This window comes from Rhinolophus sinicus, chromosome 4 (assembly GCF_057876585.1).
Source record: "Rhinolophus sinicus isolate RSI-liver-muscle chromosome 4, RSI-T2T, whole genome shotgun sequence".
Classification (NCBI taxonomy): Eukaryota; Metazoa; Chordata; class Mammalia; order Chiroptera; family Rhinolophidae; genus Rhinolophus; species Rhinolophus sinicus.
In genome coordinates, this window is record NC_142504.1 from 39675264 (window position 1) to 39697513 (window position 22250).

Below are 22250 nucleotides of genomic sequence, written 5' to 3' on the forward strand. Positions count from 1 at the left end.
CATTGGATAAAATCCATTTTTCTCCTCTTATCCACCCTTCCAATTGCAGTAGTAAAGGCTGCATACAAACACGTAGATTTGTCAAGCATAACATGATCACACCTAGACAGCCATGGCCGCCAGCCATGGGAGATAGGCCCTGGACCAGGGCTTGTTGCTATAGGGCTTACCCTTTCATCTCAGGGTTTGTCTCGGCAGGTCTCATTTCTCTTCTGCTCTTGTGCTGGTATTATTTCCATCAAGATAATGACATTTAAAATTTTTGGTAACTGTTCTCTTTCTCTCCCCCCTCAATTTTAAACCATCTTAGAGTTTCTCAAAACAGGTGGAACACAGATAAGTTCCTTGATTTATTTCCAACAGTCATAGGAGCTAAATTCATGGAAGTTAGGCAAATGTTAGAAAGCTGGAGGCAGAAATAAATAGCCATCTACAGTACATTCAGGTGGACTGTTATTTTGTAGAAATTAAAAGTACAGCCATGCGGAGAAAAATCCACTAGATTTTTCATACCAGGGATATAATATAGCTGCAATAGGAAAATTTTCTAGGATTTTTATTTAATTAAAGTATATTAGGTTGACAATGGTTAGTAAAGTTACATAGGTTTCAAGAGTACAATTCTATAATATATCGTCTATATATTATATTGTGTTCTCACCACCCAGAGTCAGTTCTCCTTCCATCACCATATAGTTGATCCCCTTTACCGTCATCTACCACCCTCTCCCCCCTTATCCTCTGGTAACCACTAAACTATTGTCTGTGTCCATCAGTTTTTGTTTCTTTTTTTTGTTAGTCTTGTTCCTTTGTTGCTTTCAGTTTTATATACCACATATCAGTGAAAGCATATGGTTCTCGACTTTTCCTGTCTGACTTATTTTGCTTAGCATAATAATCTCAAGATCCATCCATGTTGTCACAAATGACACTATTTCATCTTTTCTTATGACAGAGTAGTAGTCCATTGTGTATATATACTACATCTTATTTATCCAATCATCTATCGAAGGACACTTTGGTTGTTTCCATGTCTTGGCCACGGTAAATAAAGCTGCAGTGAACATCAGAGAACATAGATCTTTACAGATAAATGTTCTCAGATTTTTTTGGTAGATACCCAGGAGAGAGATTGCTGGTTCATATGGTAATTCTATTCTTAATTTTTTGAGGAACCTCCACACTGCCTTCCATAGAGGCTGCACCAGTCTGCATTACCACCAACAGTGTATGAGGGTTCCTTTTTCTCCACGGCCTTTCCAACACTTGTTATTATTTGTCTTTTGATGATAATCATTCTAACTGGTGTGAGTGATACCTGAAAATCACAATGCAATATCACTTCTAGGATTTTTTTTGAAGGAAAATAATTGAATATCATCACTAGCTTTAGATGGAGCATTTTCCCACACTTTCTCTTTTCTCCTTTATGGAATTTTTCTTTCCTATTTCACTCTTACCTGCATGCATTGCTTGGCATTTCACGTTATTTTTAGATCTGTGTGCTACATAGCTATATGATATCAAAGGAAAATTCCTCTGGTTTTTAATGTACTACAATAACACTATTTGATTCAAACGGTACTATCTTAAACCACAGGGAGTAATTCTACCAAATCACTTTCATTTGTGAAAGCATAGAGGCCTGATCCTGAGAGATCATGCACGGCAACCTAGAGGAAAAAGATCCTATGCAAACACGGGAAGCATGCCATGAGGAAAAGCTGCCATAAGAAAACAGACATATTCAAAGATTATTTTATAATAGTCAATAGAAACCAGGTTTTCCTTCTTTTTCTTATTAGATTTTATCATACTTAAACCTTTTTTGTCAGTAGCGAGCAATGAGGGAAATGGTCGTATCTGTTTCTTTGCTAACTGTTCCTATCTTCATTCATCTATACTTTCTCACATTAAAATTTCGAATTATTTGAAAATTCGATACCATAACCTGTGGCTTGAATGTCATGATATTATTTCTTTTGAAATTTTGGCTACTGCATAACTGCAGCTGCAAAGTCAAAAGAGATTTTTTTTCCCCTTAAGTTGGAGGGCTGTTTCAAAAATGTAATGTCGGCAAAATCCTGCTTTTGCTTTGATTTTAATGATAGACCAACCAGATTGTACCACAGGCATTATAAGCTGTAAACCCACTATGAATCGCCTTTGACTGAGCCTCAAACATGCAGCCTGTAATTGGGCAAGAGCTTTGAATCATTTGAGCTCCATATCCATTTTGAGTCACAGCTTAATCTATTTAATATAGGGTTCCTTCCATTATAGAGTTGACAGATTCCACTTGACTGAAGCCTAAGTGCTAGAAACAATGACTAAAGACACAGACTTAGATCTTTATCCCAATATCCAGTTAAGAGTATTCTAATTACCAAATGGCTAATATTCTAGGTCATTTCTAACCTCTTTAGTGCAGACCTGGGACAAATGAATAGATGTCAAGAAAAGATCCATTTCTTAAGACCAGACATGCAAGATTTGGGGGAAAGATAAAGATATTTTCAAATTAAAGTAATTTAGAAAACCATTAACAGATTTTTATTTTATACAACTTTTTTGATATTTCTTCTGATTTAGTCAGTCATTGTGCGTGTATTGGTATAAAATTGGGTCAGGGTCACATACTGTGACTTTAAAGATACCGTAGTATCTTTAGTTCCCTGAGAATGACCCTCTTTGAGTGCGTTGACTAAGAAGTACGGTATGTTTTGGAGTCTTCACTGGATTCTAAATACGGCCTAGTCAGAATTGTTCAGTTCAGTGGAGATTATTTCCAACTTGTTTAAAAACTGAAATATGGAAAACAGCACTTTCTTACAGACTTTCCTCAGTGTTACTCATTTCCTTCTCTATGCCTGCATCATGTTGCCCAAGTTTTCCATTCCAAAACAATGTAATTAGCCCATTAAGGACTCAAATGTGACAACAGAATTATTCTGCTGTAACTTCCTAAATTCCAGTATGTTGAAATCATAAAACATATTTAGGATATACGAGTGAAGATATGTACTAAAAAAATCATAAAATAACTCTGTTCATATGCTTTGGATAAAGTCATCAAATTCATTTAATTTGTACTAATATGAGTTTTTTACTTTGTCCACCAGGGGGCAGGGTATGTTAACTGTTGAATTAGAGGACAGTAAAAGGCACACGAGGTGTTTTTAAACAAAAGTGAGAAAGTTTCACAGATCTTTTAGGGGAAGAGCTGTTGAATGGTTTACAATATAATTTTCACATCAACTATAATTATGGTTTTAATTTAAAACTGAAATCTTAAAAGAAATAGAAAATAATAGTTTCTCATATATTCCCATCTTTATAGATTACTTTCTTCATAATTATTTCAACTCAAATGTCATGAATCTTTAGAGTAAACAATAATCTTCATAAGAAATGAACTTCTGTAGAAACTTTAGATAATAGAGACACATAGATATAATTTAGGATATTTTTGATAGAGAAAACTGGGTTCAAATATACCTGAGGAAAATTGCACTTATTTACAAGTACATGTGATTGCATATTGATCCTGCTGACCATTCCTTTAATATTATCAATGAGAAGCCTTAACAACAACTTTACTAGAAGTAAGTGTAAATTTCTAAGTGCATGAATAATACTCCTCTCATTTCTTTTCAGTGTCCAAGCAAAACCTATGACCCCCTGATCAAATCAACCCGAGATTTTCCAGATGAGGTCATCAGTTTCATCAGGAGGCACCCTGTGATGTATAAATCAGTATATCCAGTTGCGGGAGGACCAACATTCAAGCGAATCAATGTCGATTACAGACTGACACAGATTGTCGTGGATCATGTTGTCGCAGAAGATGGCCAGTATGATGTAATGTTTCTTGGGACAGGTACCTAGAACTGGATTATGCTTTCTTTCAAAGGCATTTTTTATGATTAGACAAATAAGACAAAAATATTTATTGTCAAAACAACATAAGTAATTATTAGCTAATGTCTAGTCAGTAAGTTTTTGTTGTTGTGTTCAAATGTCTCAATCTTTATAGGAAAACAACCCTTCACCCCTTTCCACACACACACACACACACCTGACTCTTTTTCTCATTCGTTGTTTTTTGGGGTTTTAAGTACTTAGGGATTTTTGAGGTACCCTTCCTGGGGAATTCCCCAGATCAGGATACATGCATCTTTTTCTAGGCAGGTTACTTATTAGTCATTATTTCTTAAAATTGCATAACATGTGCTTTTAATTGACAATCCTAAATATCTCCCAGCCTTCGTGAGTGTTCTTTGAGATTTCAAAATATATTTGTATATTTTGACTGCAATGGGCCTGCTATAGATGAGGTGCTTAATACATATTTGTTGAATGACTATGGACTAAAATTAAACAAATAGGGTAAAGCAATGTTTCTTTATTTTCAAACTTCACATTTCCCTTTCCCTACAGAGATCTTTGGAAAGTCTTACCCCAAAGGATCTCTTCACCCACTCTTGAGAATCAGTGACTTAAGATGACTTAAGATGGCTTTTCAAAAAAGTTAAGCATTGCTTTGTAAAGCTCTTTCAGTAGAAACTTCTTGGACTTTATTTTTCTCTTCCTTAAATTTTGTAGATTAGGTATCACTTTCATCATTGGAACCTATTTTGTTATTTTTTTCCTGCCAACTCAATAATTACAAAATTATGAAAAAAAATTTTTCAGAAAGAAAACTATTGCTTATTTAGTGTATCTCAAGAAGAAGAAACGTATTATCTAATAATATCATGTGAATTCCAATGGTAGTAGATATGTATCATTAAAACAAAAGCACTGCATCTTACGTATGTAATTTAATGGATCAAGCATTGCATGAAGATAGAAATAATACGTTTTCAAAGAACAAATATTTTTATTGGGATAGTTTTTTAGGAGTGCAGATCAACTTTAGAATAATTTTATCTTATAAACTATATTAATTCTACAGAAATAAGGTTTATTAGAAAGCGTGTGTGTGATAGGGTCCAAGCAAGAGCTTTCGAGAAACTGATCAAACTTGGTTATGTTGCAGATGGCAATTCTGAGGCCCAGAAAAGAAGTTATGTTCCCAAGGCTACAGAGGTTACTACTGATGCATCAAAACGTGAAATAATTAGGTTGTCACTGATTCCAATGAGTTTGCCACTTAATTTGCATGATCCACCCAACGCTGATTCCTAGATCTTGAACATTTCAGTGTTATAAATGCCACTCAGCCACTAGGTGGTACTGCCTAACTTTTACTGAAAAAATTACAAGGATACTAAGATAGACAGCTAGGTATTGAATTATGACATTTGGAAAAATGTATATTTAACATTTTTCAAAGATCCTAGCATCATTTAAAAACAGAGATGAACACTCCAGACTATTTTGTGCAAACAGGATTATTACCATCCATGTTAATATGCTCCCATCCCGGTGCTCAGACATTCAAAAGCATCTGTTTTTATTATTTCAACCAATATTTAAATGAGACATATATAAGTCTTTTGTTGAATCTACTCCAAGCATGTGTCTTTTAATATTTTCTTTATAAACCTGTGTTTTTTAATGAGATAAAAGCTGTAATATTTCAGAAGGGGAGAATCCTATACATTAAGCTTCAGTTCTGGCATGATTTAATCTGATTTCTTGAAAGGCATTTAAAGAAAATCTAGGGGAATGATGTAAAGGTTCTTAGGAATATGCTTACAACTAAACATTGAAGTAGAAACAGTAGGATAAAACGGGTAATGCATTTTTTTCAGACATTGGAACAGTCCTAAAAGTTGTCAGCATTTCAAAGGAGAAATGGAACATGGAAGAGGTAGTGCTGGAGGAGTTGCAGATATTCAAGGTAAACCTCAGTCAAGAGTTCTGGGGAAAGAGATGGGGAAATTGAGCAGCCCTTGATATACAACACATTTATTTTAATACATCAACTCTTTTCCTGGAGAAGTCTTTGCAAATAACTCCTTTATTTTCCTTTTCCTTAAGCAATGGAAAAAAGTTTTAAAAGCAACTAAGCATAGGGCTCACCTTTCCCTGTAGAATACCACTGAATTCAGGGCTCATGGGGCTGCCCCTCATTATTGCATTCTCTGAGCATATGGTCAGACAAATTGCCACAGTAGATGAAAGTCTGGGGTCTCTTTTACTATCCAGATGCTTTTCTACTTTATAAATTTTACTTTTCAATTTTTCCCCAATTGAATTTGAGAAAACTGGAAGAGTATATAAATCACGTGTCCCTGTTTTTCTGTAAGGAATATTTTTTAAAACAAAGGTTGTATGATAGTAAGTCTTCATGTATGCTAAACTCCCCTCATCCCCCCAAAGAGTTAGTAGATCTAAAATAATAGTTCTCCAGATTTGAGCAATGTCTTCGACTTTTAAAAATACGTTTGAATTGTGGCATTCTTTGTAGATCCTCAGTGGTACTCAATTTAAAAATATTATCTGAAAATAACATTAGAAATACAATTGTATTTCTTGAAGAGCTTCTAAAAATATGTTGTGCTTTTTGTAACATTTTTGTTGAAACAGTTTATTAAATGGACTGTTTCCCTGTAAACCACTGTTGCCTTAAAAGAGAGTAGAGCCCTCATGTTAATTAACATGCTGGGTTCCACAGAATCCTGTTTACACTGTGAGGATAATAGTGGTCAAGGAGTTAACAAGAACAAGACCTGCTATCTGGCGTCTACCAAAAACAAAATTGTGAGTGGTTCCTAAGGGAGACTCCAGCTGATGTCAAATATAAGTGTGAACCCAGAGGCCAAAAAGTAAAGTCCCCACAACTCACGCAGGCACATTAGAATAAGTCTCACTCAGTGGTTGTTTGTGGTCAAGAGGAATTCTTTGGATTCCACTTCTAAGATTAAATAATGAACCTGTTTTCTTAATCTATACCAAAGTTATTGGCTAGAATTTTCTCACTTAAAAAAAAAAAAAATAGCACATGGTGACAAGTAGCAGTCTAGTTTCATTCTTTTTCATGTGGCTTTCTAATTCTCCCAGCACCATTTAAAGAAGAGGCTGTCTTTTCTCCATCGTATGTTTTTGGCTTCTTTGTCAAAAATTATCTGTCCATATTTATGTGGGTTTATTTCTGGGTTCTCAGTTCTATTCCATTGGTCTGTGTGTCTGTTTTTTCTGCCAATACCATGCTGTTTTGATTATTGTTTCCCTGTAGTACAAGCTGAAGTCAGGGAGTGTGATACCCCCAGCATTGTTCTTTTTTCTTAGGATTGCTTTGGCTATTCGAGGTCTTTTGTGGTTCCACACAAATCTGATGATTTTTTGTTCTATTTCTTTAAAAAAATGCAGGGTAAACAGGGTCAAATATATGGTGATAGAAGGAGAACTGACTCTGGGTAGTGAACACACAATGTGAGATATAGATAATATATTACAGAATTGTACACCTGAAATCTATATAACTTTACTAACAATTGTCACCCCAATACACTTTAATTTAAAAACAAATAATTTTAAAAAATTCCTTCACATATATTTTCTTAAATTTTTGTTGTCTGTTAATATTTGTAAATATTGACTGGCGAGAAATGAATGATAAACAGATGATAGATAGATAGATAGATAGATAGATAGATAGATAGATAGATAGATAGATAGATACATTTTAAAACATTTTAGTTAAAAAGCTTTTGTGTTCATGTTTCTGATTTTATATTACATACACATAGCCATACTTTCTACAAATAAAACTGGCCGCAGTTTATATCAAGAAACCACGCCCATCAGCATCTTGCTTGCAGCGTGCTGTAAAGAACGTGGTCATCCACAAGGAGCATTATAACTCCTCAGAACGCTGCTCCTTGAACAAGTTTTTGAACTACTGATCTAAGTAAGAGCAGAAAGAGGTAATAAATAATTATGGAGATGTTCTTGTCAACACTAGTTTGAATTATATGGAAGCAGTTAAGATAAGCAGATTTAGAAGAAGGAGAAAACTTGTAAGTAACTAGGAACAGTTTTCAGTGTAGTGTTTCTCATAAATTTAGATGATTTTCTTTTAATAAGATACTTTAAAATAACTATTTTGATCATTTCATTAAGGTAGAATCGCTACACATTGGAGGGAAATAGCAAACGTTAAGATATTTTCCTCCCCTCTATATCAGAGTCTTGAAGTTTACTTCAGTGATCTTTAGTACACGATAACATACTGACTGCTATAAAAGACTGTTAATGATTAATAACATTTAACTTCTATTTTCAGCACTCATCAATCATCTTGAACATGGAGTTGTCTCTGAAGCAGGTACTTTTCTAATTTTTGTGTAAAAATTAACCACAAAAGCAACAGGTTGCTTGAGTCAAAGTTCATTTTAAGGGAAAACCCAATGAAATTGGAAGTTAAAAATGAATGTCAATAATATAAAAGGCTTAGATTATGTGTTTCTTTTATAACTGATTAAAGCCTATTATTTCAGCCTTGCCTTAGGAGAAATGAAACCAAATTTCATTAATTGAATAATATATTCTCCCCTTCCCTTGGCTCTTGAAAATGGAGCTCACTTTTCTAGTCCCATGAGGATGTCTTTCTGTCAAGGCCGTAAGTAATTCATGTAGAAGACCAACCCTAATCATTAAAAATGGTTTTTAATCAGGGAGTCTAGGAATTAGATTATGAACTCTGTGGTGGCAAATAGCCCAAGAGTTAACCTCCAACCTACCCTTAATATTTGACTCCCAGAATTAATTTCCCCAACAGCAAAGTTAGAAAAATAATATGGAAGCTGCATGCAAAATTCTGGGTGGAGAGCTTGAACATTACAAGTGTGAAGTAGATGGTAGCTAGTAATAACAACACTAATATTTATTATGATTTCAAAGTTCTTGGATATGGTACTCCAAGTCCCAACTGATTCAAGAATTCAGACTTGCACTCCCGTTTCTATATGTACTTTCTAAAATTTAAGAAAGTCATGTGATAATATGTTTAACATTAAGGTGTTGCTAAAAGTATCTTAGACTACTATGCCTTGTATGGTACAGGGATTATTAGGGAAAAGAACTCAAAATGAATCTGGGGAGATAAGGCAGAGCAAGATTAGGTACATCTTTGTATGTCCTCCTAAGAAGTTTAACAATTTTATCTAAGGACAATAAAATCGTTACAGATTTTAAACAGGGAAATGTTGTGATAAGATTTTCCTTTTAGAAAGATCAGTCTGGTGTGGCAGTGTGGAAGATGGATTGAGCCTCAGGTTAGAGGTGGGGGTTGCTGGCAAACAAAGCTGAAGCTGACAAGTAATCCAGGAAAGAAATGATAAGGACCAAAACGAAGGCAGTGGCAGAGAAGAGGGAGAAGAGGCAATAGATTAGAAAGTTCTATATGAGAGAATGGAAAAGATATGGTGACAGACTGAATGGGACAGAAAGATTCAATGTCAACTCCAGCTCTCCAGCTTTGTGTCTTGGGTGGCTGGGAGGGAGCCTCTTACCAAGTTTGAGTAACAGGAGTAGATTTAGGGGAATCCGTGTGTCTACATTTATGTTGTTTTCAAGATACCTCTAAGTCTATACAATAAGAAGGGTTCAGCAATGAGAATAAAAAAGAGACCCCGCATTTAATGAAAAGAAAGGAAATCATCAAAGAAAACAAAAGATGGGCAGAAATAAGGAAGAAGAACCAGAGAAAGTGAAGGGGGTTTCAAATCCTTAGTGTGAAACACTGTAGAAAATTTCAGTAAAAACAAATACCAAACAATGTACATTGCATTTAACCACCGGGAAGTCTTAACTGACAGTTTAATGGGTGGTACATGTATAAGACAAATTTCTGTAGGTTGAGTACATGTACTTGTATGTTATTTGTGCCAATATCTATTTTCCTCATTTTTCCCCCTCCATTTAAAGTTACACTAGAGTTGACCGTGAGTTCTGTGAAGGCACAAACTATGGCTTATTTACTCGTATCATCCCTCCAACCCCACTCAATACATACACTCAAATGAATACAAGTAGGGAGCAGTGCATTATTCTGAGGACTTATTTTCCAAATGTAATTAATTCTATTTGCTAGGTTTTTCAGTATCCTGCAGCCTTTCATTTGTGATGTGGCATGCCTCAAGTCTCCTTAATATTTTCTTCACAATGATACCAAATGCTTTCTCTCCCACTTAAAACCCACTTTCCGTTAAGGGTCAGTAAATACTTTGTTAGCAAATGAAACGTTTAGTTAAAACCTCAGGAAAGTTTTACAAATGTCTTTCTAGTCGTCTCTCTTTTAAGAAACCATGTAAGGGGAAGACCATCAGTATTGCCTATAGCATCTGTGCGTGATATAATCTACAAAAGAGTATTTTCAACTATTGGGAAAGAATTTGACATTTTATTCCTCAGTCTAACAGCTGGTTTTTGACCTTGTTAAATCACTGCCAAGGTTACTCTAGTTCTATAGGATGCTGTCCATTTCAGTATCAACATCTTCAAACCACCATCTTACCAGGGGTGGAAGTGATTGACTTATCTTACTCTTTGTTATGTGTCTGTACAAATGTTTATTATGGGCAGGGCACCTGAGGAGACAGATTTAGATTTGTGATGTGGTATTCAAGAAAGGGAAGTTCTTAAGACTAGTCTGAAAGATGCTTCTAATTCTATTTGTTTTGCCTGCTTTGCAGCAACAATTGTACATTGGTTCCCAAGATGGATTGGTCCAGCTCTCCTTGCACAGATGTGACACTTATGGGAAAGCTTGTGCAGACTGTTGTCTTGCCAGAGACCCTTACTGTGCGTGGGATGGAAACGCATGCTCTAGATACACCCCCACTTCAAAAAGGTAAGAGGCACACAGTTAATATGACACCTTCCTTTCTACACAATGAATATTTCACACAAATACTTTGCCTTATAATTTAAATTAAAGAGAAAAATATATAAAAAACATGGTATATAGTAGGAATATTAAAATTAAAATATTGTTTTATAGTTTTGCATAAAACCAAATTTTGAAGGGGAATAAAAAGAATGTTCTGAAATTCTGAAATGTGGAACTTTTAAAAATTCTGATAAATTGTTTGCATTCTGTTCCTTCATCTATATTAAACACTAATAAAAGTTTGGTGTTTTTTACTACTTTATCCTTTCTACAGTCCTCCCTTTTTCCCTTCTTATTTATAAATATGTATGTACTCACTGTTTTGCATATAATGTATAGTTACATGTGTTTGTAAAAATGTAGATTATATACAGCCCAACATATCCAGTGACTTGGTACAATTTCTCTTTTATAGTAGTAACTCTAACTTGCCCAATTCCGGCCGCTCAGCTATACTTAAACATCAAACTGTGCCCTGCTGCTTGTAGTTCATTGCTTTATGTGCTCTTAAAAACAATGTTATTTTGTGTCAGTAATTCCCAGCTAGGAATTTATGCTACACACACATGGGCAAAAGCACCACAAAGTTATAGGTTCAAAGATGTTCATTTCAGCACTGTTTTCAGTAGCAAAATTAATGGAAGCAACCTGACTGCCCGTCAATATGACTTATACTGGCTAAATATATTATAATTATTATTTAAAAAAATGTGGATTATAGTAACTCTTTTCTAAAGTATTGTTCAAAGTATATTTTCCTCTAGGTAAAAGAATCAGCAAATTGTATACAGTATTTTTTTTTAAATCTTTAAGTCTTTATTAACAAAATAAGGTAATGGGGGAGTGTGTGTTAGTCCCACTACTACCTATGCACTTTTTCTTTTTGAAATTTTAACAATTTGTCAAAGTGCAAATTTTAGGGATCACAGAGTGAATGTGTAGTACAGCAACAGATACTGCTTAAAATTAGGAGGCATTTAATATTCCCTGAAATCTCTGAATTAAATGTGAGTGGGGATTATTATAAATTGAAAGTAAAAAGTCACCAACATTTTGTTCGTTTTTGGCCAACATATGCTTATCACAGTGAGTATTTGGGGAATGCTTTTCTGTTCTACAAGCTGAAAAACAAGAATGCTCATTAGTTGGTAATGAACCTTCAGTTTGATGAATTGACCCTGTTCCTTAAGAAGTCAAGATTTAAAAACATTCTTGACCTGTGTACCTTATACCATCATAATTCTTTCTCCTTGTATTTCACAAGACTGTTTCTATGATCTTGCAGACATGCCACTGTGATGTTTTCCCTTACCTAGCATAATGTCCATGTGAGCCCCCAAAAATGTGTACGCTAGATAATTTCTTATACAGCGTTGTCATCCGGTCAGCATTGCCCTCAAGGAATACCCTAGATACTGCAGAAGGTTTACTGTGACTTCTGTGCTCTCAGAACTGGGAACATAAAATAGTCAAAGCAAGTGAAGACATACTGCAATTGTGTAATACATGTTTAATTCAGATGTAGCAGATTCTTTTTTATACAATAGTTACTATTCTCTCTTAAGAAAAATATGAAACAATAATGCAGGAAACCATTTATTATTATTATTATTATTATTATTACTACTACTATCAAAAAACAATGTGAAATATGTATCAGCAGATAGGAGTAACATCTAGCCATTCACACCATATCAAACCTGTACTTTTATTTCAAGTGATAATATGTAACTTACTGCTTAATCAAATGTATGTAATACTGAATCTTCATACGATAAGGTGTACTTTCCTACCCACTAACTAAAGCTCGTTTATATCTTATTACTTTCCTAATGACTGATGGAGAAAAGAGGGTAGAGATGGTTACCCGCATTTGATGTATATAAAAATCTGGATTATATTTATAGTTAACCTATTCTATTGTCAAAAGTCAGAGAAAAAGAACAAACTGTAGTGGTTAAATAAAATTCAGATCATTTTAATTGGAAAACAGAATTCATTCTATTAGGACTCTACTACTACTGGTATTTGAATTAATGTTCGAGTGGTTAGGACGTTGATGTGCACTTAAGTGGAGCAGTAAGGCAAGCATAGCTCTGCTTCTGCCACTGTTATTAGTATTAGACGGAACTTTTGTATATTCCAGGTTTCATGCTTGAAGTTCTAAACAGTTTAATCCCTTCTCCATAGGCGAGCTAGACGCCAAGATGTCAAGTATGGAGACCCAATCACCCAGTGCTGGGACATAGAAGACAGTAAGTATAGGCTTAATATGCTTTTCTCCCATTTAAAATTTTAAGCCTAGTCTCTGTATGTCTTTTTACTATATGACTTAAACCATCTATTGTAGAGGAAGATCTCATTTTGTGGAATGCTTATGTTCTGGGAAAGCAATAGGCGATTTTACAAAGCAACATTCAGCCTATGTGCCTAAGTGAATGATCCTTTGTTATTCGTTTCACTTGTCTTATATATAATATATATACATATATAATATATACTTAATATATTTATATATATATATATTTATATATAATTTATATATATATATATATATATATATATATAATTAATATAAAATATATATTTCTTTTTTACTGCCTTATCCTATCCATCCCTATAAAGTTTAAAACCTGCCATTAGAAATAAAGCAGGATATAGTCCACAACATATGGACATTTACAGAAAATTCGAAGAGACCCTCCCAAAAAAGTCTGATCAAAGTGTGAGCACTTATGAGAAAGAAGTCTTAGGTAAACTATGCATTATTTGTATTCACTTGCTAATTCAGGTATTCATTTAATCAGTAAATATGAATTAGTGACTTTCACGTGCAGAAACTTGTCTCAGGTATACTCCTTAGTGCGCTTACAATTCCTTGGGGAGGCACAGTTAGTGATATGGGCACAGTTAGTCATGAGGCACAGTTAGTGATATGATATGGCAGTTTAGCGAAAAGAGAGATTACCAGAGGCTCTGTGGTTCAGAGAAAAATCTCATAGAAAAGTGAGAGTCTGAGTGTGAGAAGCACAGAGTGAAGAATAGAGAGGTTTGTAAGTGTGGAAACAGAAAAAAATTCTATGAAATTACATATTCCAGGGCTTTAGTTACTTTCCACTGCTAAGCTCTGCCATTAGTTTGTGCACTCACACACACATCACACACACATCACACACACACACATCACACACACACACATACATACACACACACCGCACACACACACCACACACACACATCACACACACACACACCACACACACACCACACACACACCACACACACACATCACACACACACACCACACACACACAGCACACACACACATCACACACACACATAACACACACACATCACACACACACATAACACACACACATACATACACATATACAACACATAGCTGGAGGAAGAGAAGAACTACCTTACTTTAACCACATTGTTAGGAACTATCCAGTATGAATAAACAACCCAAATTTCACAGTCTATAACTGATGGTTCCGCAGTGTTTTCATAATTTAAAAATGGAACAGTTATTTACAATTTATAATTTCATTCTTCTGGAAAATAAGCTCCGGTCTAGAATCCTATTTTGACGTCTCATTCTTATGTGGAGGTGATTTACTGTCATGTCCAGGGGTTTATTTGGCACTCATCACTGTGTGCAATGTGTGTGGTTTTCACATATCCATATGAGATGTATCAGCAACTGTTATAGGTATTGACAATATATCAATATCTTCAAAAAAGATATCAACAAAAAGAAAACAATCTGTGCATTCATGGAACTTATATTCAAGCATATACTAGCGGAGAGAACAGGCAATAAACACAATAACAAGTAAAAATATGCGATGTCAGATAATAATAAATGTTACAAAGAGATACAAAACACAGTTGCTGCCTAAGGCACTCACAATTATTGCACCTACTTTACTGTAGCCCATTCTTTCTGGAACCCATTGCACACAGGCTTTTCTAATCGTCACCATCACTTTACCCAGTTCATTTTTTGTCAAGGTCCTCCTTGCCAAATCCAATGGCCAATTTCCTCCTTGCCAAATCCAATGGCCAATTACGGTTCCCATTTTTACTTAATCTCTACCTCCTTCTTCCTTGAAACATTTTCTTTAATTGACTTCCAATGCAGTGATGTGCTGGGCCAAGTTCTCATAATTGCTGATTATTTAGGAATTTTGCGAGCTGCTTTTAACTCACTGGTAGTTTGAATTAGCTACAATGGGTGTTTTTGCACCAGGAAAATCAGCAGGCCCTACGAATCAGGGTCTTTTGTTTTCAGAGATGGTGTCCCAACACACCTATGCTTCATGATGCAACATCCTTTTAGTTTTCCTCTCACCTTCCAGGCTGCTCCTTCTGAGTGTTCTTAGCTTCCTTTTTCATCCCACCATCTAAATATCTAATCTCTGCCTATTTACTCCTTAATACTATCAATTTCAATACTATCGTACTCCCAAATTCATAGTCCACTTCTGAATCCTCTCCTTTGTGTAAGTCTTGTAGGCTTACATGCCTACTCCAGAGCCCTTCTTAGATGTCTAATAAGCATCTCAAATTATATCTGAGAAATAATTATTGTTCTTTCTCCAAAGCTTAATTGTTCTGTAGAATTTACCATATTCATAAATAACACCACCATTCACCCAACTGCTTAGGTCAAAAGGAAGCCAGGAATCATCTTTTGATTCTTGTCTTCCTTTCACCTGCTATCACCAACCTCTCTGTGGCCACAACAGCTCCTTCTCATCACCTTCATGGATGCCGGCCCAACCGAATCTACCTACCGTACCTCTCCAGTAGCTGCGGGCCGGGTCGCCCTGCTTCCATGCGTGCTTCCCTGCAGTCTTTATCCCACTCAGTAGTCAGAGTAACCTTTTTAAAAACTTCAGTCAGATCCTGTTATTCCCTTACTCAAAATCTTTCACTACCTTCTTAGAACAGTTAGTAAAGAACCCATAGCCTTTACCATGGCCAAGAAGACTCTTGTTCTTGCCTTCCTTCTTCCTTCCTTCCTTCTTTCCTTCCTTCCTTCCTTCCTTCCTTCCTTCCTTCCTTCCTTCCTTCCTTCCTTCCTTCCTTCCTTCCTTCCTTCCTTCCTTCTGTTATTACTTTCTTATATACTGTGATACTGCATAATTACTAATGATATAAACCAGAAATGCATGTAGATGAACTGTAATTAATAATGTTAAACACATCTGATATTGCTAAAGTGACTAATACTTGATTTCAGTGCTATGTCATATATTTGTTATAAAGAAGTATTCCAGATATATCATTACAGTCAAAATTTTTTACTGTAATCTGGAAGATTAAAATATTATCTTCAAAATTATTTTACACTTAATGAGGAGATAGTCTACTATTTTAAAACATTTTAAATAATTTTTGCACCTTTAAAACTGATAGTAATAGAATATTATATGATGTGTGTAAATGTGTATATTATACATGCATATACACGTACCTACATATATTTTTAAATAAAAAAATAGGAAATTTAAAACTTAGAAATGAAACGCAGATTAGTGGAAGCAACAATAAAATTTATTTCCAGTCAAACTGATGCAGTGATGACTTGATGTCAGTGAGTCCCTGTTTTTACTGATTTGAAAAAGGATTTCATGCAGGTCAGCTCACTATTTCACTTCTCTAGTTGATTTTACAAATATATCTTTCTCTAAATTGACAAATACTTGGGTTGAATCAGTCTAATTGAGTTTCCCCTGAGCCTTTGCCCCTCACCTAACAATCAACCTGCATTTTCCCTGCTTTGTCCGTGACTCTGTTTGCTCAGGAAAATGGAATCTGTTACTATGAAATGATGTGTGTCTGTCTTCCCGATCAGCACTGGTGATCTTTCTGTGCATTAGAAATTCAGTAACTGTGAAAATTGTAGTTATAGTCTGCTGAATTGGCAGAGATAGTGGATAGATTACAGGTTTCAAATGGAATCCACACATTTTGTAGGTTAGACTAGACAGGCAGATCATAATGGTGACAGCATGCTTTACTTCACCATTGTTGATGAAACACAAATAAGCTCAACAGAAGTTGCTTGAAAAGAAGCCTAACTATTGGGTATATATGCATTTGTGACTTTTGCTGATAATTTTGTGTGCTTAGATTTAGGATTCACTTAAGTCCCTTAAGCCTTGCTCTGGTTTATGCCTAAAATGCTAAGTAGGCCCATCTGCAGAATTGAGACATCTGAATATATGATGAAAAAGTACATGTTTGGGCCAAGCTGTGCAGCTGTCATTTTTTATTTGATCAAATTTGAGCTACAGATCTTAGATCACACATGGGACACAGCCTCTGGCTACTCTGGATGGAATGTATTTCAGATGGTGCAGTTGATTTACGAGAATAAGGTGTCTGAGACACTGCTCCTTGAGCATCCCACTAACTATCCTATAGCAAATGCATGTTGGGCTAAAGTATCCCTCTTTGAATAAAAGAACACACTTCTGTAGATAATATAGATAAGGTCCTGATTATGAGTATTGAAGCATGTAGCTTACTACCATCACTATAAAATTTAATCAAGTCTAGATCACTGTACTTACTTTTCTGATATCAAAATTTCTCAGTGTTTTGTGGCCAGTTCTGTGGACAATTTATGATAGAATATCTCTTTAAAGGTGGAGTAAATTGCTCTTCCAGAACTATCTACAAAATTGGTTATATTTTATACAAATTAAAAGATGTTAAAGCATTAAAATATATTAATGGTTTATTCTATTCAGCTCAGAGAAAGAGACTCAATGTTTAGACTTAGATCTTGTGACTTCTCATTTTAAAAAACCAATTGCAAATAATTGCTATATTGATGAGAGTGAAAATTGCAGTGCTGGAATAGAGTTTTAAAAATCAATCCATTAGATAATATTTGACTTTTAGGTAACAATATTATAACATGAATTTCCTTTCTCTTTAATAATGTCTATGAATTTTTCCCCATGGCATCTGTTCTAAATCAGTCTATTTTCCCATTGCTTTTAAAATCAGGTCAAGGTTAATCTCCTATTCCATGTTTGCTTTCCAGGCATTAGTCATGAAGCTGCTGATGAAAAGGTGATTTTTGGCATTGAATTTAATTCAACTTTTCTGGAATGTATACCTAAATCCCAACAAGCATCTATTAAGTGGTATATTCAGCGGTCAGGAGATGAACAACGAGAGGAGGTAAGTTACAGCCATCATAGAATCCTCACCTTGAGGGAAATAGTATAAAACTTAAATCAAGTTTTGGTTTAAGAGATGTTCCACTTTTAGAGCCATATGGTGCTCTCATCACTATTTGATAAAAAGGAAAATAACAGCTTAAACTAACACCAAAGGTAACAATACCTTTGAGATAAGAGTAGGCAAACTTTAATGCAAATGTGTTAATAAAATAAATTAAAAGCAGATTAACTGTTTAAAAATAAATCTATAGGATATTTTTCAGATTTTTATTTCCCATAGATTGTCTCTATATTTTAGAACTTCCTGATCAAGAACAAGAACACATCTCCCCCCACCATAGCACGGTGACTAAATTTTAGCTCAACTTGTGTTCAATTTAGATCATAAAATGAAAAATGTCAAGTATATATAAAAAAATAAATGAAATATCTAACTTTATCATATCTTATGAACAGTTGGATAAGTATCTGGACATATGTACCTTTTCACTCTTATGTATTTAAATTAACAGAGGGAAAAGAAATATGGATGTTCCCTTTATCTTTTGACTTTTCTGTTTCTGGCTTTCTAACACATATGTGTGATTGAAACATATCACAGATTTTGCGAGGTACATAGATATTAATATAATGGGATGAGTTTGAGTAATCTGAAAAATCCCATATTAATATTAATTGAATGTTATGAAACAAAGGTTAATTGGCAGAATTTTTATTTTCCTACTTCAGGACCTAAGAGAAACCATTGATACTCAATTTTAGTTCTGAAATTCCCAATATTAAACTAAGGACACTTAATGAGTAATGGAATTAACATAGGATTCAGATTTAGATGTCTTGCATCAAATAGTAGTCCAAGGACACTTAATGAGTAAGGGAATGAACATGGGATTCAGAATTAGATGCCTTGAGTTGAATCATAGTCTTCTGTCCTTGGGTAATATCATTGAGCCACTGTGGGCCAGAATTTCATAATTGTGAACAAAATAAATTCAAAAGTTATTGAGAAAATACATATAAGAATGTAAATTTCAAAGCAAAAAAGTACTCACAGGTATAAAATACACATATAAAATTGCTTATTCTCCCTATCAAGGAGGATGTATAAAATAGGAAATAGCACTGATCATGTGCTCAGCTAGACTGCTGAGGATTTATGGGCCGATTGTAACTTCTCTGATGTTCAGTTTCTCTGTCATATTAAGGAGATGGACCAAATGTTTTCTAAAACACCAGCCTCCTTGATAAGTCTACAAACATTTAAAATATTTTATGTAATTATTTAAATATTAATATAAAACAGTGGTTCTCAATGTTAGGCAATTTTGCTCTCAGAGCGTTCACATTTGGCAACTTTTTGGTGGTCACAACTGGGTGGGTGGGTAGAGGGTCCTACTGGCATCTAGTGGGTAGAGGTCAGGGACGATGCTAAACATCTTACAATGCACAATCCCTCACAATAAAGAATCATTCGACCCAATTTCAGTAGTGCTGAGGTTAAGATACCTTGGAGTAGAAGAACCACATTTTATCATAATAAATTGGTTTAAGGATACATGCCACCATTATATTAAAAAGTTATATCATTCTTTTCATCGATGATCTTCAATGAAGTCTTCAATTTATTCTATCCAAATTATGACACTCAACATACTTAATACCCAGGGATTAACTTCATTCATTATTATGTCAAATTTCTCCAATAAAACTTGATTTTTCATTATTACTGATATCCATAAATTCTAAGATTATGGCATATCCACATTTATACTAAATGTTTATTTTTAAGGGTCCTGTTTTACCAATATATATTAAAATGTATTTGACATGCAAGTTTACTGTCTTTCAACACATGAAGCATTGACATTTTATCCAAGAAATATTAGCATATTATTTGATTTTTTTATAACATGCAGATTATCTTTTCGATACATTGCAACACTTTATTCTTAAATGTCCCAAACCAGCATTTTAAATCTTATAGTTAATAAAGCTTGATAATTTATTTTCAGTTACATATAATTCTTGAATAATGATTTTTCCTCCATGGTAAATTTAATCTGACTTTTTAAAAAACACATGTTACTCTGCTTGGGGTAATCTCCCAATGATAGATACATATATTTGCCTCGGCATGTTTGCATTCACATATTTTATATTCCTGAAAATGCTATGCATTACTTTAGTTTACCTTTTAACAGTATATTATACAGTCATAGTGGTACCGTGCTCCATGAATTTCAATGGAATGGAGATAGCGTACTTATTGAATTTCACTTAAAAGTATCTTAGCTCTAATATTTCAACTGGTATTTTCATGTATCTTTGTAAATAGGTAGTTACACATTATCCAGGATATGCAATCCTGCTTCCTGAGCTGAGGAAAAGGGCCAAATCCAAACTAGGTTTGAAGTATTTTTCCCAGCAGGATACCTGGTGCTCCTTACTAAGGAGGTCACAGCTTGGAATCTTTCATCCACTCAGAAAAAAGCCTGAGGGAGGGTCCAGATCTCCTGTGGCACAGAGGCTGTCACCAGATTATTCTCTGCCAGGGGGAGAACATTTCCTTAGTGAGCTGTTTCACAGTTGGGTGCTGTTGGAAGGTCATGAGTCAGTTATCTGCTGACTTTCCTATAAAGCTGTGCTTGAAATTGATGATGTTTATGCTGTAACTAGTGAGTTAATCGGCATTCCCCAAGCTTCTGCTGAACTCTTGAGATCTGAATGAGTAAAAGAAGCAATACCTCATCACATTTACGGTAGAAATTTTTTTCTGTGGATTTCAAAAATAATTTAAAGGCATTTTCAAATATTTGCATTTTTCTCTTTGTAGATCTAGTTTTGTTTTTGTTCTTTTTATTATAAAAGTAATATAAATGGTTTTGAAAGTATGATAAGATGCACAGAACTGTGAGGCCTCTAAGCATAGATAAGCACAAATACCATTTTGATGTCTACCCCAGCCTTTTTCCCACTAACCATTACATTATGAATGTTTTCCATCCTCATTCAATTTTTTTTATTAGTCTCAGGTGTACAAAATAGTGTAATAGTTAGACATTTACACCCCTCTCAAAGTGATAACTCCCCTGCCCCAATTTACTATCCCTCTGACATTGTATATAGTTGTAACAATTCCATTGACTCTATTCCTTATGCTTTTCTCCACATCCTGTGACTCTCTCTCTCTCTCTCTCTCTTTATATATATATATATATATATATATATATATATATATATATACACATATATATATAAAATTATAGTTGACATTCAGTATTATTCAGCTTCAGCTTCAGGTGTACAGTGTAGTGGTCAGACATCTACACCGTCCATGAAGTGGTCTCCCTAATAACCAAGTGCCCATCTGAGACCCTACAAAGTCATTACAACATTGATTATATTCCCTAAACTGTCTTCCATATCCCTGTATCAATATCGTGGTTACTAATTTGCACTTTCTAATCCTCTCACCTTCTCCCCCATCCCCACCCCCATTGTCATTCAATGTTAATACCATGCTTTCCCTGTCTCCCACTTCCACTCTTCTGAAGCCACAGTCATCAATGAATTTTCCATGTTTTATTTAAGTAGCTCTTACTTTCTCCTAAAAAAAATGTAGTCAATTTCCCTATATCAAAATCTTTCGCCACTTTTCTAACTAGGACAAATACTTTGAAAAAAAATAAGTGAGTTAAAGGCTTTAATTATCTTTATGGCTTGGGAGAAACAAATGTATTATTGCTAATTTCCCACCAAAATCACCATATTATTGCCTTTCCTGAACTCCTGAGGCAAAATTGTATATTATAATTTAAGAAAATCATTATTTTGACATGGAAAATTATCACAGTGTGTTAATGTCTATTTCTTTGAGTATTACTGGGTGTGAACTTATACTCTCATGTTTCTTGTCTACTGGTTTCAACTGTAATTGGTGAATTGCCTTACCTGTCATTTGCTTAATTTACATCAATGTATGTATTTAAAATTATTTTAACAAACCTTTATATTTTACATATATTAATATTTTGTACATATAAGTTTTTATTATATTCTATATCTCTAAAACTTTTTGTGTGTTCCTACCGTACAAAAATTTTATAATTTATATAACCAAATCTATTGATTTATATCTACATGATCTCTATTATTATGCTTAGAAATTCATTCTCCAATGAAACAAAATATATTTT

General features: G+C 34.4%; 1 protein-coding gene across 1 annotated transcript in view; it reads left to right on the forward strand.

The window, feature by feature from the left end:
• SEMA3D (semaphorin 3D) overlaps positions 1 to 22250 on the forward strand; it is a 199422-nt gene that overhangs the window by 173389 nt on the left and 3783 nt on the right. The window contains exons 12-17 of the mRNA XM_019753571.3: positions 3658 to 3880; positions 5760 to 5848; positions 8237 to 8278; positions 10647 to 10804; positions 13034 to 13098; positions 17913 to 18052. Of these exons, the coding sequence (XP_019609130.1) occupies positions 3658 to 3880; positions 5760 to 5848; positions 8237 to 8278; positions 10647 to 10804; positions 13034 to 13098; positions 17913 to 18052 (717 nt within the window). The remainder of the gene's footprint in view (positions 1 to 3657; positions 3881 to 5759; positions 5849 to 8236; positions 8279 to 10646; positions 10805 to 13033; positions 13099 to 17912; positions 18053 to 22250) is intronic.